The sequence below is a fragment of the Pholcus phalangioides genome, unplaced genomic scaffold (assembly GCF_987345545.1).
Source record: "Pholcus phalangioides strain wild (caught in Gottingen) unplaced genomic scaffold, Ppha-v1.0 ptg000009l_1, whole genome shotgun sequence".
NCBI classification, from domain to species: Eukaryota; Metazoa; Arthropoda; class Arachnida; order Araneae; family Pholcidae; genus Pholcus; species Pholcus phalangioides.
This window is the reverse complement of record NW_028301602.1, coordinates 29,804,196-29,821,367: the sequence shown is the minus strand read 5'-3', so window position 1 is coordinate 29,821,367 and position 17,172 is coordinate 29,804,196. Positions and strand designations below refer to the sequence as shown.

Genomic DNA, 17,172 nt, shown 5'->3' with positions numbered 1-17,172 from the left:
ACGTGACTGGCAGAACACAATTTCACAAACACTGATTATGCTTATATGGCAGGGTTTAAGCTAGTCATAGAAAATCATAGAATGTGAAAGAAGTAGTAGCCACTTACGTAAAAATGGGTACAGGAGGTATGAAACGAGTAGACATCCATTCACGAATCATTACATTAGCATTGTAGCATTTTGCTAAAGATTTTTCCCCATTTTCGTTTTTTTTGCGAAAGGATTTTTTTATCCAGCTTAAACCCTGCTATATAATAAGACTTTAAGACCGAAAATTTTTGTTAAATTTCAATTGTTGCTCTTATAGGCTAGGAACTAACATTTCACTGAATAATTTCAAACTATATATACAATCCTATTTCATGGGGGAGGGCAGCAGTCGGAAAAACATAAGAAGGTTTATCGAAAGACTGTCTTGTTGTATATATATTGTTTGTTTGTTTTTTATTTTTGTGTCCCGCAGGTTATACATTAATCAAAAGAATATTTTCAAATTTTGTTATCTTAGAAATCATTGGCACGGATAGGGCAGTTAAATTTGTTATGTGTTAAGAGTACGGGTGATTATTAGTGTTTGATTAAGTTAAATTTTATTCTGTAGTCATATCAATTGCTTTTTTCTAATTTTCATGTGATAAATTTTTATCCCATTCATTCTTGTATCCTTCATATTTCAATAAATCTATTATTTAACCTCAGGACATTTCAGTTTTCAAGTGCAATCCTATAGGTTGATAACCTGATATCAGTCATATAAACCTCTACATATACTGTTTAGAATTTCAAAATTTCATTATATTTAAGTGAACTAAATATATAATATAATTTATATAAAGTCTATTTGATTATACTAGTTACTTCATCAAATTGTAAAGTATTTTACTTGTAGTTATAAGTAGGAGGCTTTGGACAGTATGGTAAAAACCATGGTATTTACCATACTGCCCAAAAACTTGCCATCCCTGGCTCTAAATGTTCTAGGTTATAAAAACTGAATTATATTTAATAATATAAACAGAATTAGTAATTTTTTTCATTATTTGAAAGAGAATTCTCAATTATTCTCCAATTTTTTAATCCAACTAAAACTTGTCATTATGAGGTGATTATGCCAAAAAAATTATAAATGTTTCAGGCCATGAATTATATTTCATAATATAAACAAAATTAGAAAATGGATTACCTTTTTGGTTTGATAATACGATTAAATAGTCGACGTTTGGGTTTACCCAGTTCTGAAATGCATATAGCCGTGTTCGTTTTGGAATTTTGGGTAAACCCAAACGTTGACTATTTAATCGTATTAAACAAAATTAGTTGAACATTTTCATTATTTAAAAGAGTAGGTTATTCTACAATTTTTACATCCAGGAGAATATTCTCAGAATATTTCCTTTCTCTGAGAGAATATTCTCGCGTCATCTCCAACAATACTACAATGCAGAAAACATTTCATCCAATTGCTAACATACCTGCATGTGGATATGCAAGTGAGGTATAAAAGAAGGAGCATAGTAAAATTGCTACAGCTATACCATAGATGTGATTTTGCTTTCATTTTGTTATGACAACACTCCCCTAAATATAAATAAAAAATGAATAATAAAAGTATTGACATATTTGTGAATCAATAAATAATAGCAGAGGCCAGCGTCGCTTTGGGAGCCATTATTATCTTGATGCATTCGAACTACATTTGGATTAAATCAGTTTAAAAAAATGTGGATGGCATGGAGTTTAGATACCCTTTAGAAAGTCATCAAATGTGGCACCTTCACGTTTATTTTGTGTGGGCTTGCCTGCTCAGACTGAAGTCTCATCTGTCTACTAGGGCTTTAAACCTGCTTAGTGGAATAATAATAAGGGTGTCATAATAATTACACTACTTATGTGCGCTAACAATAATTGTTTATCAGATTTAATTCTAATGCAGTTCAGGTGCCAGGGTTTAAGCTACGGTCACATTTTTCACAAAATGTAAAAGGAAATCGTAGAATTCGAAAGAAGAAGTAGCCACTTTTGCAAAAATGCATACAGGAGGTATGAAACAAGTAGACATCCAACCATAAATCATTACATTAGCATTGTAGCATTTTTCTCAAGCTTTTCCTACCACTTTCGCTTTTTTACGAAAAGAATTTTTTATCCAGCTTAAACCCTGTTGGGTGCACTATGATGACAATAACAGCTCGCGTCTAGTGAAGGTGCGCCGTGCTATCATTTATTGATATACAAATATTCCAATATATTTGCATCATGGTAATGAACGTGAAAATCACTATAAAAGTGAAATCACATCTATGGTTGTAGAAATTTTACTAGGTTCCCTCTTTTATGGTTCATTTGCATATCTGCATGCAGGTATGTTAGCGATTGGACGACTTTTTCTGCACTGTTGCCTTGTTCAATTTCGTCATTTCGCTTTTCATCATACTGTGCTGCTACATATTCCGCTTCAAGTTGCATTTCAGCATCGATTTTTTTTTTTTCTCTTTCCATTCTTTTTATGGTGTTGACCAAACGGCTCTGTGGTTCCTAACTTTGAGGCACAAATGTGGGCTGATCTTCCTCTTAAAAATTCTTGCTGCAGAGAGCAACAGGCCTACAAACGGTACAAATATTCAATCATTACGTTCACTTCACTTCTGAAATGTAGATGGCAGCACTTACAATATCAGACACATACGCACTCAGACTGTTAGGTACACACTTACATTTCTGATACAACTCATTAAGTAATAAATTGTCCGTAGATTTCCCATACAACTCGGTAGTAAATTGTCCATCGACGGTGATAGACTTGAGTTGTGTTCAGTTTGAAAGAAAGTCAGCTTTCAAATTTATTTTTTTTTCTTTTTAAAAGTTTGAAGATAATAAAATGAGTTATTCTGATTAAAATATTTTATGAATACATTTAAATTGACTTATGCAGGGCTCCCACTCGTCCTACTTTTCCTAGTTTTTGGTAAATTGTCCTACTTTTATCCTACTTTCTCGGTTTTGTCCTACTTTCTAGTTTTTGTCCTACTTTTCCTACCAAATCCTATTGACAAAATTTGTGTAATTGATTTTAATTGAGCAAGAAATTATTGATATATTGCCAAATATTACTAATGTTGGAGAATGCAATTAATGATTCTGCTAAAGCAGAAATTGTATCATTTTTAAGGTAATTTAGAAGGGGAGGGGGGTTATGTGGACCATTTGATTAATTTTTCATTTGCTTAGTTTGAGGGTTCAACACGTATAGTAGTCATTAAAAACTTCTGTCTGGATGGAAAAATAATTTTGTATTTATTACTTCGTGGTCTTGGACAGTAACTTCCATCATTCAAAATTATGGTGCAAATAGGTGAAACAACAGTTTGCATTTCAAAGCAGTTGGATACATAGGCCTATTCTAGATTTGCTGATTCTGATGCTACCCAATAGCATTCAGTTGTCTTCTGTATTTTTAAGGCATGGACAGGCATAAACAATATTTATAATGCTCAGCTAGAAATGGAAGTGCTCCATTTGTCAAAAATGATTACACTGGCATTGAACAGTAAAATGTGAACAAAACAGAAAAATTAAAAAAATGATGAGCAACGCAGTAAAATTATCTGGTTCACCTTGCGTTATATACGTCGGATCTTGTGATTTACATATTTTGCATTGTGCTTTCGATAGTGGTCTCGAAGGTGCGTCATTCTTAAAAAAATGTACGTCTTCGAAATTTGCTGTGCCTTGTCGAAGAGAGTTGACAAGCTCGTCACTTTGGAAGACTCCAAAAAAGAATGTAATATATATGAGGAGAGACAGCAAAGAATTATCTGTGGTTGCTAGTGCAATGTTTTGGCCAAAAATTGGTTTTGTAGCCAGCCATTTGTCATTTTGTTTTAGCTTGACTGAAATAGTGCTAGGGGAATTTTTTTTTTTTAATTATTAATTATTATTTTTTTTTTTTTTGCAAAATTTTTTTCTAGGGATTTTTTTCCTATTATGCTATGATTATGTTGTCTAAGGGGGTTACCCTCCCCCATCCTACTTTTTAGTCCTGCATTTTCCTACTTTTTCTTATTTTTTGAGTGGGAGCCCTGCTTATGTTCTTAAATGTATTTTTAAATCACCAAAAAATTATAATTGTGTGAAATAATTACTAATTAGTTTTTAAAAATTGAAGTAATTTGATTAAAAATCAGCATGACGGCATGTCATTGTAACCACCTGACTGGTTAAACTTCTGTTGAGTCAAGGTTTCACAATGACTTTAAAGCCAGCAGAATTTATTTTACCAATAAATTTCATTTTATATTTTCGTGTTTTTTTAATTGTCATCAGTGTACCATCTGTTTAATTCCGTGGATATAAAGCATGTGCAGATGCGCTTGAGATTATGCTAATATATAAAGTGGATTAGTACTGTGCTGTTAAGAGAGGAGGATGAAAAAGAAAAAACATGGACAGGCCCATCATTTCAACTTTTCTGGGGGAAGCAAAGAACATATACTCAATATATGTATACTTAGGTGTCAATGCTTCCGATTTTTCAGCCTTACCAAAACCTTCCATTCGAAAATCTAATTCTTCCTATTTTTTATATCTTCATAGAAAAATCCCTAAAAGTCCTCAAATTGAGCTTTGTCTGAATGGAAAATCCCTAAAATAATTGCTCTTCCAGTTTTCGCAACTTCAGGCTGACATGTTTTCTCAGGAAAAATATGGGAAATCAGGATTTCAAATAAGAAAAATCGGTAATTGTCAACAAATGATTAAAGCAAGCAAATTGGGTAATTTTTGCTTTAAAAATAAGGACGGGAAAATGAGTCCCGGAAAAATGGGATTTATAAAGTCACCCATTACAATTTCAAAAAAAATAGTTTTTCCCTTTTATTTGTTTGACATGTTTTCTTTGATACGGGATAAACTACAGATTTTTTAAGTCTGTGAAGTGGTACCTATATATGAATATATATGCGAATGTGTATATCCTTTATTGAAACTCGTGTTACAAAACATTTCAGAAAAATGACACCCATAGAATAATATGGGACAGAGTAAACATTCAAACGTTATTTCCCAAGTTTTTTGAAATTTGAATATTCGTGTGTGAGGCATAAGGAGGATATGTTAACACCAATATCAATTTTTCAGATTTATAGCTGCTAGTTCAACTGCACGTTGTCTGAATTTGTTGCCAAAAGCATAGGCTGTTGGAAAGCATAGGCTGAAATAAAGCTTGAAAGTTCGGGGGCATAATGATGTCAATTTATGTATGTGTGCGCAGAGATGCTATTGAAGTGTTATAACACCCCCCTGATTTTGTCTTTAGGGTCGTTCAAGTATTACGTAAGCAAATTTTTAGCCATTTTTGACACACACACACCCCTCTGTCAGCAAAATTTCGTCATCAGCTCTGCCCCTCTGAATCCAACTTATATTTTCATAGAGGGTGGTTGATGACATGAGCATTATCAAAAAACCCCCTCCCCCCTTGTCATCAAAAGTCAGCAAATCTGAACCCCCCCCCCCCCCCCCCCCATCGATGATGATGTAATACTTGAACGGCTCCTTTGGTGAAAATCCGTGTTTAGAACACGCGATTGTGCAATGGTAATTGGCTAAAAATATGATTTTCTAAGGTTTCCAATTTTGAGTTGAGCTTTGAAAAAAGCTCTGGACGCCACAAAAATCACACAGACCTGCAACACAAATATGTATACATTAAATTTCCAATCCATGCAAAGTCAATTTTGGAGGATAGATTCAGGGCTGCAACTAGGGTGGGGGGAAGAGCAGGCGGGTCTAGTTCCCCCCGGGCTCTGGAACAGAGGGGGTGCCAAAATGTGTGCTTGCCCCATTTGAGAAAGTATGGCACCACTTACTGAACACAAAACACGATAATGCTGCACTCACTCACACTTGAGTTTCACCTACACAAATTTGACATAGCTTCCATATTCAGGTGTGAAAATATGTGGCAGTTAAATGTCAACAGATCAGAGTGATGGACCTACAGGGAGAGAAAATAAAATTCTACCAGGAAATCGCTTCACAAGGATTGGTATGAAATCCTTGCTCGTATAAATAGAGATAATCGAAAGATAAGCATCTGAGAGAGTGTGTACTGAGAGAGAGAGAGAGACAATCTCATTTGCTTTTTAAATTTAAATTAGAAAATATTATTGAAAGAGCTAAGATTTTTTTAAAGAAATGAAAAATCAATCGGAAGGGAAACAATAAATCAATCTATTAGTAAATGTGTTTTAATTACAGTGGATCCTGCTTATAACGTTTTTCAACAAACTGTCATAAAAAAAGTTGTAAGCAGGAAAAACCCTCCAAACGGGAAATCTTTAGAATTATTTAGAGTTGGGACCATGTGAAAATCAGTTGTACTAAGTGGAAAAATATTCTGAATGGGAACGTTATAAGCCTGATCAACTGTATATTTAGTTTAGATTTGTTACATGTGCTACATTCCATATGTTAAATTCTCATTAATGGGCTTCTTTGCAAGCTTTTCTTTTTAGTAGACAATAAATTCATACCAGTGAATAATGGGGAAGGGGGCATATTTTTTTCCAAGATAATTTTTTTTGAGAAGGACCCACTTTTTCACTTGAAAGGACCCAGGTTTTTTGCGTACCCTGGGTCTCGAGACCCAGGTAAATTAAAGTACAGTGGCATCTCTGGTACGTAATGGTGTTTTAAAGCTCGTGGCAAATACGTTAAGAGGTGATCGAACATAACTAGACAAGCACAAATCTCTACAATCCATTCCCGAAACTCAAGGTTTTTACCCCAGGAGGGGTGCTTCGCAGCACTACATCAATGGTGGAAAGCCTGCACCACTATTGGTAGCTGCAATATTGAGCAGTTGCTGTGATGTCTGTCAGTGTCATAGGAAGTTGTTCCTTAAATTCATCACAGTGTCCTTTTATTTATTCTGTCTTTTCAGTTAGCTATGTTAGTGACACTGGGCATATCTTTGAGCATGGTGTAAAGGGATTAATACAGCATTATTGTGATTAATGTGAGATAAAACAGCTAAGCATTCATAATTGCACTGGAATTGCCTTTTTTTTTTAAAGGAATCAAAATTAAAATCTGAATCTTATTGAAATTGTCATTGAGATGCTGAACTTCTAAAAGCAACTCGTGATTTGTATAGAAAATATTGTGTCTTCAGGCTGAGAAAACAATTTTTTTTTAAAAATCTATTAACATGCTATTATTTTGAGAAATTGTTTAAGGAAATAAGATTTATATTTTTCTCATTTTTTGCATTTCACTTTTAAATTTAATAATTTCTTTAAATTCTGTGTAAAGCCAACTTTTTTTTATGGAAACCTTTATTATATTCTGCACATTTTTTTTTTTTTTTTGCTATATGAAGATGAATAAGATTTTGGTGTTCAAGAGGCAGAAATTCTTGCTGCCTAGGTTTTCAGTATTCATGGTGTTTAATTTGAAGAGTCTAATATATAATTTTTATTGGTCTTATTAATTTTTATAAGATACTTTAGAAAAAATTTAAATGGACTTAAATTTCTGAAGGAAATTTATTTAGAATTATTCATTCCAACCATTTTTGGTAAAACTTTCGGCATTTCACAGAAAAATTACTCCTTATATTGCAGATATAGTTAGTTTTTAGTTCTGCTCTATTTTCAAAATTTCTCTTCTAAAAATGAAAGTTTGCTGTTCCGAAATGGATGAGGGGCGTTTGCACCTCTGCTTCTGCTTATGTTTTCTTTAATGGACAAGCAGGAATCTAGCCGGTATACGATGCTGCTTGTATCCAGTTTTATATTTGTAAAGGATCAATTGATTGACAAAACAAATAAAAAGTCTGTTTAAAAATAAGTATGACAATTTTTAAGTTTGGAGCACATGTTAGAAAATCATGAGTATGCTCTTTTTGTAATTATATATATTCAACCTTTTTAAAGTCGCAAGTATCAACTATGCCCTGCTGCCTGATATTGCAATTTTAACATGGGGGGGGGGGTCATCCTAGTATTTCATCAGCATCGGGGGGGGGGGGTTGAATTATGATTGTCATCAATCAACCTTTATAAAAATGAAATTCTTGATATTTTTAGTTTGTATATTTTTTTTGTGTATGTATTTACTACTCCCTGAAAAACGACCTCAGGTGGTATAGGCCTACCTTGGGCTATAGTCAAGACTAGACACACACATCCACAATGATTGCATGAAATTGCATTGATAGCTGTATGGCTGGGGTGGCCAACTGCTAGCTGGCAAGGTAATTTTGGGAGGTCTGCGACAAAATGAAAAACTTATGTTTTTGATATTAGTTTCGATTGACAGGTCGCACGATTGATTTCAAAAACCTACTGTAAGACCTCAAAGCAGAATGTGCCAAAATCTGTGACGTACGCCGCAGAACAATTACCGCTATTGCAGAACAATTTGGAAGAATTTTAAGAAAAAGTGCAAAAAATACTATTACCTGAATAGAGATTTTTACCGCAGAACATTTCCAGTTAGCCGAGGACTCTTCGCAGAACAGTGCTAAATATTCTGCTTTGGGGCTGTAAGAGTTACTGCAGTAGATTTTTTTGCGTAATCATCAGAGGTCACTGATGGTAATCTCGGCAAGAAAATTTTCCTCTTATATAAAGTTGAAAAAAATATGAGAGACAAAGAAAAAAAAATGGCTGAGCTGCAAGCAGTTGACATATCAGCTGAAGGGCTAAAAAACTCCAGCTCAAGATCAAAAATCAGGTGTGTCAACTCCAAAATTTTTCTCATGTTCAGTTTTGTGGACTTCTGAAGTGAATTTCCAGACTTCGACAAAAACTCTGGAAAAATTTTATCCAGCAAGGAGCCGGAATCAGGCCAGTCTTATTTACTGACGTAAATTAATACACCTTTTCCTGAACTGTTTACTATTGTCTGTAATCCCACCATCAGCTCTGAGAGGTGGGTGTGGAGACAAAGATTTGAGTCTGGTTCGCCCATGACAGTGCCATAACTTGGATTTTTGCCACTCTGGGCAGTCTCTCCCCAAGCTCCAGCGTTGGTTCATACTACAGCTATTTATACATTTCCTTCTGAGCTGATTTCACTGACTATCAGAGAACATATACTCTTTTCTAAAAAATTAAGTGTTCAGTTAACACTTCATTAATAATTATTTTAGTATTTAAGTGTTTTTATATAGTTAATTAGTTAATAAATCCCATCAAAATGTTTGTGGCTTCTGATGCCATAGCAAGAAATCATACTGGGTGCGGCTTATATGCCTGAGTTCTCTCCCATTGTGCATGCTGTTTCTCTCGAACAAAGAAATTGGCCACCCCTGCTATATAGGGAAGAATTGCCCCAAATTACTCAAGTGGTTGTTTTCAAGCAACCATCTTGACATCAACTGATTAACATCTGTGGAATTTAGAAAAGCCATGATGAAGAATACTTGCATCAACTAGCAAACGAAATCTATACCATTCCATTAATTAATGCTCAAAACTTAGCTGCACACACTATATTTTTAGCTTGTGTTTTATATGAAAAATGATCCCTTTGCATTCATAGCAAAGTTCACTACGGTATGTCAGACAGTGGTGGTTGGACTCACTATGTATATTCTTGAAAGGCAATCCCAATCAGGGAAGTATGCAGGATCAACCTTTGGAAGGAGCACAAAAGGCTCGGGGGGGGGGGGGGAACAATAAGTTTCTTAAAGAGAAATTTGAAGTTATTGGTTTCAAATCGCGTTGAAATTAACATTCACTATGACAACGGAAACAAATATTTCTGTTTGATATTTTTTGCATCAAAAAATTAATTTTTGATCGTCGTGGGGGCGCCTCTTTACGCCTCTAATCCCAATATGCAAGAAGAGATGGGCAGAGCTGGCAAAATTTTGCTGATGGGGGGGGGGGATCAGTTTTGCTGACAAGGGTGGTAGGGTGGCTAAAAGTCTGCTGACATAATACATGAATGACCCTATGTGCCATTGAAATGTACATCAACCACTGTTTGGTACTCGCAAGCCCTTCCACAGACAGTGCTCATGACTTAAAGTGTAAGAACCTGGTAGTAGAATCTCTTTATCTGAAAACTTCTCGAAAAACCCCATATCTTGAAAGGAAAAAAAAAAAAATCTTACATTTGTAATATTGAATTGTTCTTTCACCCTATCTGGTAGTGTCATTTGAAAAAAAAATTGTCAAATTATAGCTATAGTGGGGGGAAAAAAAATAATTCCTTCTGCATAAATCTGGTTTTCTGTTGGAGGACAAAGAAACTGAGAAGAGTAATTAGTGATTGACAATAACCATAGTTTTGATGGGTTAAAATTTTCTCATTGGTATGCAAAACTGATGATATAGGAACAGGGTCGTCATTGGTTTAGGAAAGTCATGCTCCCTTCCCAAGCAAAGTGATGTTTTGGGGTCTTCTATTTCGTTAGGAGTACCTGCCTATTAATTTTTATATTTATTCTAGAAAATTATTAGGGCCTAATCTTGCCATCATGTGCCCCCACCTCCACCACCCTTGTGCATTGGAAGCCTCCATGGCCGAATGGGCAGATGTGTCAAGACTTCTGTGTAAGAAACATATTGAGGCTAATTAACATTGAAGGGAAAAAACAGTGGTTTAACAGAAGGGTCAATTATTTGGATGCCACCTGTCACTTGTAGCCACGAGTGAATTCAAGTCAAGAAATATCAAAAAGGTGTGTCTGAGAAAATACCAACTTCAGCTGCTTCCAGTTGGGAAACAGATTTTAAGATGTATAATCATGAATTCTGTCATAAAGGTGAAGTCGCAGCAAATTTCAGAATTCTTTTTTGGTACATTCAACAATGATCAGAGATTGTATCTGAAAAAAATGTAAAAAATGATATTTTGAAAGTTTTAGTAATCTACCGAATATTAATTAGGGATTTTCCAATAATAGAGGAGGAAATCATCTATAGTAGGACTTCAAAAAAAGGTCAAAGATTTGGGTTAGTCATGGAAGTGATTTTGAATATGTAGTAAAATACATATTGATACAGTGATACTTCTGCCTTACGAAGATAGTTTATTCCAGAATCACGTTCATTAGCCAAAATTATATTTCCCCATAGGTTTCTGTGGAAAATCATTTATTTGGCTTTTGATATAACCTAAAATTTAAAGATGAGTTCAAAGCAGCGCTATTAAAGCAGTTGTCGACAGTGTGCACGCATAAGAAAACTGGGCATAATTCCCTAGTGGTGATGTATCATTTTCATAATCAAAAGCTTGTGTTCTCTCGACATAAGTCATCGCTTTTGGATACCTTTAGACTGGACATCCTGTAACGTACTATTTCAATTGATTTTTGTTGGATTATCTGTATTTTTTTGTGGTGAATGAATCAACAGGATCTCTATTTTTTGAGTAAGATTTATGTTGAAATTTTTTTGGTATGAGTAACTGTGCATGTTGACATGCTTTACAGCAGAATGTTGTTTTTTATACATTGAAAAATTGTTCTTTGGCCATAAAAGAAGAGTGTCTGTTAAGAGGGGTTTTACGGTAGATTGAAATAATAATTTCAATTTAAGATGAGTGAATATTATTTTGGTCAGATTTAATAAAATTTCTTGACTTATTGTTTTTTAATTTCTCAAATGCTTAAGGTGTGATATATTTGTTCAGATATTTATAACTGATATACACTAAATTCCTTTCTATCCCATTATAGTAAAGAAAAACTTCTTGGCTGAGGAACTAAATATACCTAGGTAATTAGTTTCTGTACCAGTTGTACATATATTTTCCAATTTATACATAAATTTTATTCATCTTTTAACTTGTATTACCGTGTATCTTGATTAGTGTTTCCTGAATTGTTGGCTGTGACATCAATCCTACCACAGTGTAAGAGTTTATACAGTAACACATCTTCTGGACTGGAGTGTCCGCACAAATTAGCTAATATTTTCTAATTAGTTATTGTGCTAGTTAATAATCATATAAATAGGGTTTATATGAAAACCTACTTGTTTTTTTCTAAATGCTATATATTTTTATTTTTTTTCTCGAGCTGCTAATTTTTTTCTTAGTTGATGGCAATAGAAAACCAAAAAAATCTATCTTTAATTGTGCTGTTTATACAGGACCTTGAAGAGGATTGTATAGAGCAGTGGTTCTCAACCTTTTCGAGCTAGCGGCCCGGTTTCATTAATTTTTGAGTCACCGGCCAGATCAAAAACAACGGAAAATGAAACGCTAATAACTCGTGGACTGGTATGAATGAGGTCAGGGCCCGGTGGTTGAGAAACACAGGTGTAGAGCCTTAAAAATCGCCCATAAAATATAAGTATTGAAGTAATATGACATTCAAATATATAACTACCTTCTTTGTGATTTGAACTATAGTAAGAGAAAAACTTGGATTGAAAACTTAAAAGAGAAAGAAATTCAAGCAAAATGTGCTTTACAAATTCACGAAATCACAGATACACATGCTCTGCAACAAAGAGTTGTTAATGGGGACATCTATCGGCCAATTCAAAATATAAAATGGAAAGAACCACCTCAGCTTATGTGTGGAGACTTCTGAATTTTTTTCTCTTCAAAATTGACTGCAGTAATGAATGCCTAAAGGACTCTGCATATATGTAAGGCTGCATATTTTATGGTTAATATAGCAACTGATTTTTATTGATTATATTGTCTTAATTTTAATTTAATGGAGTCGCAATCTCAGAAAGTTTGAGAACCGCTGATCTGGATTATGCTAATATTGTGAAACTTGTCAGTGGGGCTTGGCAAATCAAACAGGTTCCCAGTGATGAATAGTCAGGAAAGATGTGAAATATGCAAATATTTGATAAAAGTCTGAAAAATTCTGTGTAGCAGAAAAATTCTAACAAAAAACAAATTTGGAAGGCGAAGATTTTGAATTTCTTTCAGTTATAGTCAGAGAAATGATCAAACAGATTTTATTGTGAATCCTGCGAAAGGAAAGTCATAACTAATGTTGCAACTTTTTTGATCAACTTGGTCACCCCCTTTTTTTTTTTGTAGTCGCCATGGCTCCCGGGATTTGCCAAGCCCTGGTTTTGAGCTAATCAACTCAATGCAAAAGAGGATTAGACATGTGTTTTATCAATTTTTGCTGTATTGGTTCTGTTTTTTTTTCAATTCATCTGTAGATGAAAATGTTTTTGTATTGTAAATTACTTCACATTTAAAGATATGATGTACTGTGTGTGTGTGTGCACGCTCATGTGAAATGGTCAGAGGAATAATGTGGATTGGCTTTGCAAAACTGGGGGGCCAAAGTGAGCATTGTCTTTTCCCCCCCCCCCCCCCCCCATGCAGGGTGGGATGGAAGGGTCCAGTTTGACAGAAGCTTTGGCTTTAGTATAGTATAGGAGGGCAAGCGTATGGGTTGGCTTCAGTTCATAGGTTTTTTTTTAAAGAAGGGCAGTGGAATAAAAAAATTAGGGAAACTGGTTTACATTTGGAATTATTTTTTCCATCAGGCGTTTTGGTCTAGGAAATAATCAAGCAGATTGTGCTAGGAACCCTGTATTATTAACTTATTATTTGCATTCTTTACGACAAGAAGTTTTAACCTCCTGAATTTCTACTCCATCTCCCAAAAAAATCTTTTACCTCAAATTTGGATTGAGATTTTGTAAAATCCCCATTTTTTTTTTTTTTAAAGTTAGGGGGGGGGGATTATTTCCAAAGAATTAACCTGGAAAAAAAGACTTCCATTTTTAATTCCCAAAATGATGTCACAAGCATGATGTAAATTGTCACCATTACATCAAATCGCAAATATTTAATTTTTGGGGGAAAAATTTTTTTTGCTGAACTGCCAGCATATATATCAATTTAGCCTTTTGAAATCTGAAATTGGCGAGATAACTTTCCTGTTTCGTGCCAGATGGCTAATTTTTTGTTACCATGATTTGATTTGAAAGTAGTAATGACAAGGGTAATTTGACCTACTGGGTGCTAATTAATGATGGCTTGCATGATGTCACATTTTTTCAAAAGAAAAAAAAATTCCTTCAGTTTTACTTTTGTTAATGAATAATCCCCACATTTTCCAGAAATCTTTTATATTTATTTTGTGCAGAATTCGGTTGAAAATCTCCGTAATTCTCATTTTATAAAGTTAGCAGCTATGTTATGGTGAAAGTAGTTTACATCGATTTTTGATGCAACACTATATTGCAGCCGTGTGTAGTAGTAGCAGTCCTGTGGAGAACAAGGTACCCTGAGTACATACACCCACATCTCATTCTTAGTTTTTCCACTTGCATCATGTTGCAACCAACATTTCCTTTTTTTTTTTTTTTACCTACATAACTTGCATTTTCTATGTGCAGTAAAGCAATCTGTCAATGGTTAATTTTGAGATTACGAGCAAAAAGTTCATAGCTATGCTGAAATCAAAATTTGTATTTTCATGGCTTAGTTTATTATGCAATTCTTTCTTTTGCAAAGGAATATAATTAGTTTTTTCCCCCCTCTAGAAAAATTGAATATGAATTGATGTTTTTTTCTTTCCCTTTAGGCCTAAAACGGATGAAAATTATCAATTTCTCTGCACTATGTAAAGATGACTGGTTCCTCCGCCATATATTTGTTTCCTTCATGATGACGATGCGTAGAAATCACAGCTTTATCGGAAAAAAATTGTAGTTCGTCGTTTACTAATTGGCACTAGTATCTCTGACGCTTCTGTGCATACCATCAGTTTTTTATTCCCTCTTCCTATTCTAATGGTTTTTCTTCCCCTCATCGAATAAAGTGATAATCAGAAATTCTGCGTACACACCACACACAATATGGAATAACGAAAAAAAGATTAGTGAAAATTATGCCACAATATATATCAACTGAATCAGAAGTGATGTGATGTTTTTGGATTACTACAAATCGGATTCAAATCAAATACAAGACGACAACAGTGTTCTGTTTAAGCCACTTGTGCGGTCTGCTCATTTCAATTTGGTCCTTTTTCAATTTCTTATCGATGTCTGTCATTTGGAATGATACATTTAAAAAGAAGAAAACACAAAAATCAACATAAACGTTTCATAAGCGTTTTTTATTTAACAAAAAAAAAAGCAAGGAAAAGTAACTTCTCGGTGCTGTAATGGCTTAAAGTGAGCGGACTTCATTGTGGACCTGTTTTACTCCCAAACTTTGAAAAAAAAAAAAAGGCTTCGCTAATATAGACAGGAAATAAAATGAATAATCAACTGTTACTTTTTAAATGAAGTGTTGGCGGTCTCCAGTTTGAACAGAACAAAAAAAAAAACGTGAATAAAGTAATTTTGGCCGTCCAATGTTGTTTGGACAAAGGATTTCGAATGCAGCAATGGCTTAGAAAAACTTGCATTCTGTTTTATTCCAATTTTTTTTATGTTGAATTGACTACATCTTTTGTTTATTCCTCCTAAAAAAATTGGACGTTCTCAGATTTAAGAAGAAAAAAGTTAAAAGAAGACTGCGATCGAGAACCGCCACACGGTATGAACCTGCATCTTCAAAAAAAAAACCAGTGTTTTGCTGAAAGAAATTTAATTCATTCACGTCTGTTAAAATGCAAATGATGTCTGCATTTAAAGGACTGCGATATCGATGATCGATTATTTATTCACTGATTTTTTTTTAATTTTTTTTTCATAAAGTCATTATTTGTTGTTTTATTTTCTAAGTTGATGTTAGGATAAAAGAAAAAAAAAGTGCAATTGAGTCGTTTGTGTGTGGGTGTGGGCATGACGATAGGGTTTAATAAGTGCCTATTTATAATTTCCAATTCTTTCGTTTCATCACGAACAAAATACTAATTCCAAAAAAATAAAATATGAGAGGGAAGAACATTTAATGAGATTTAATCTTGTCACTAGCGCATAAGTGTTCTAAATGTGTCTATTATAAGAAGACATTCTCGCCGCCCCTTTTTCCCATTTCACTGAGTGTTATTAAAAAAAAGGAGTAATGTATTTCAGGGATTTTTATGTGCTTTATTGTTGTGGAGCTTATTTGGGTTTTTTTTTTTGTGGGGAAAAACTAATTTCTTTCCAAATAATGGTTGATTTTTAAAATAATTTCTCGAGCTTTGTGCTCTAATCTGTTACGCATCTTTAAGAAACACCTGGTATATATATTTGTGCATGCTGGCAATAAATCTTCAGGTTTTGAGTTTATTTCCCCCTTAGTTCTTCAGCCTGTTCGTGTTAATGCATTTTTCTCTCCTGTAGTATTACACAAAATATATTTCTTTATTTTTTTCCTCCCTCATCTAATTTTTTTCACTGTCTTCAGTTGAATTTAGCTTGGTATATATAAAGAAAAAAAATTGCATTTTTTTTAAAATGCATAATGGTGTATATGTGTATGTATAAATGCAAATATATTGTTGGAAAAAAAAATTGCGAAACCAAGGAAAAAAAAATGTTAGTATTAAAAAAAAAATGTGTGTTTTCTCAGCGTTTCCTTTGCTGGTCTTTAAAAAAAACAAAAACTTCTTAGAGAGGAAGATGCCTTTTTGCCTGTACCACTTTTTACGCGAGGCATCCTATGTAATAGAGAACGTATCTATTTCTATTTGATTTCCATATAAAAAAAATCAATTTAGTGTAGTAAATTTTATGCATTTTTCTGGTTGGAAGTAAAAAAAAAAATGTCTTTTAGTTGTTGGTCAAACTGCAGTCTATAAAGAAGGGAAATATTGAAGTTATAAAATCAATTATTTTGGTTCGTTTGTTCGACAGAATGGGAATGTGCGTGTGTATAGGAGTGTGACACTTTTTTTTCCATCTTTAGCCTCTTTGTTTCGCAGATTTGATATAAGTGGTGTTTAGTTTTAAAAAAATAATTGTGGGTTAAATTAAAAAGACTGATGGTATTATGGAAAACAAAAACAAAAAAAATAAACTTTGATTAGCAGTGTCTTTTGTCTCATTTTGTTTGTGAATTTTGACCAGTTTGATGATATAAATTTTGCTATGCAGTTGATTTGAATGTTTCTGTGTGTCGAGGAGAAAAGATTTTATGTTTGGATATTGAACAGCATGCTACTTAAGGAGAAAAGAAAAACGAATAGAATGAAAAGGTGAAATAGTACATTCAAGGAAATTTCCAATTTTCGTTTCCTACGAAAAAGGGAAAATCCGAAATTAAATGCAAATATATGAATTCACATGC

The 17,172-nt window shown here is 33.8% G+C and overlaps 1 protein-coding gene across 2 annotated transcripts in view; it reads left to right on the top strand.

Annotated features, from left to right (window-relative positions):
• The window catches only part of Ythdf (YTH domain-containing family protein), a 30,379-nt gene extending 13,462 nt beyond the window's left edge, over positions 1-16,917 (top strand). For both annotated transcript variants that reach the window (XM_089235942.1, XM_089235940.1), the window contains exons 5-6: positions 11,696-11,735; positions 14,531-16,917. In XM_089235942.1, the coding sequence (XP_089092068.1) occupies positions 11,696-11,698 (3 nt within the window). In that variant the 3' untranslated portion in view covers positions 11,699-11,735; positions 14,531-16,917. The remainder of the gene's footprint in view (positions 1-11,695; positions 11,736-14,530) is intronic.
• Positions 16,918-17,172: the final 255 nt, after the last annotated feature.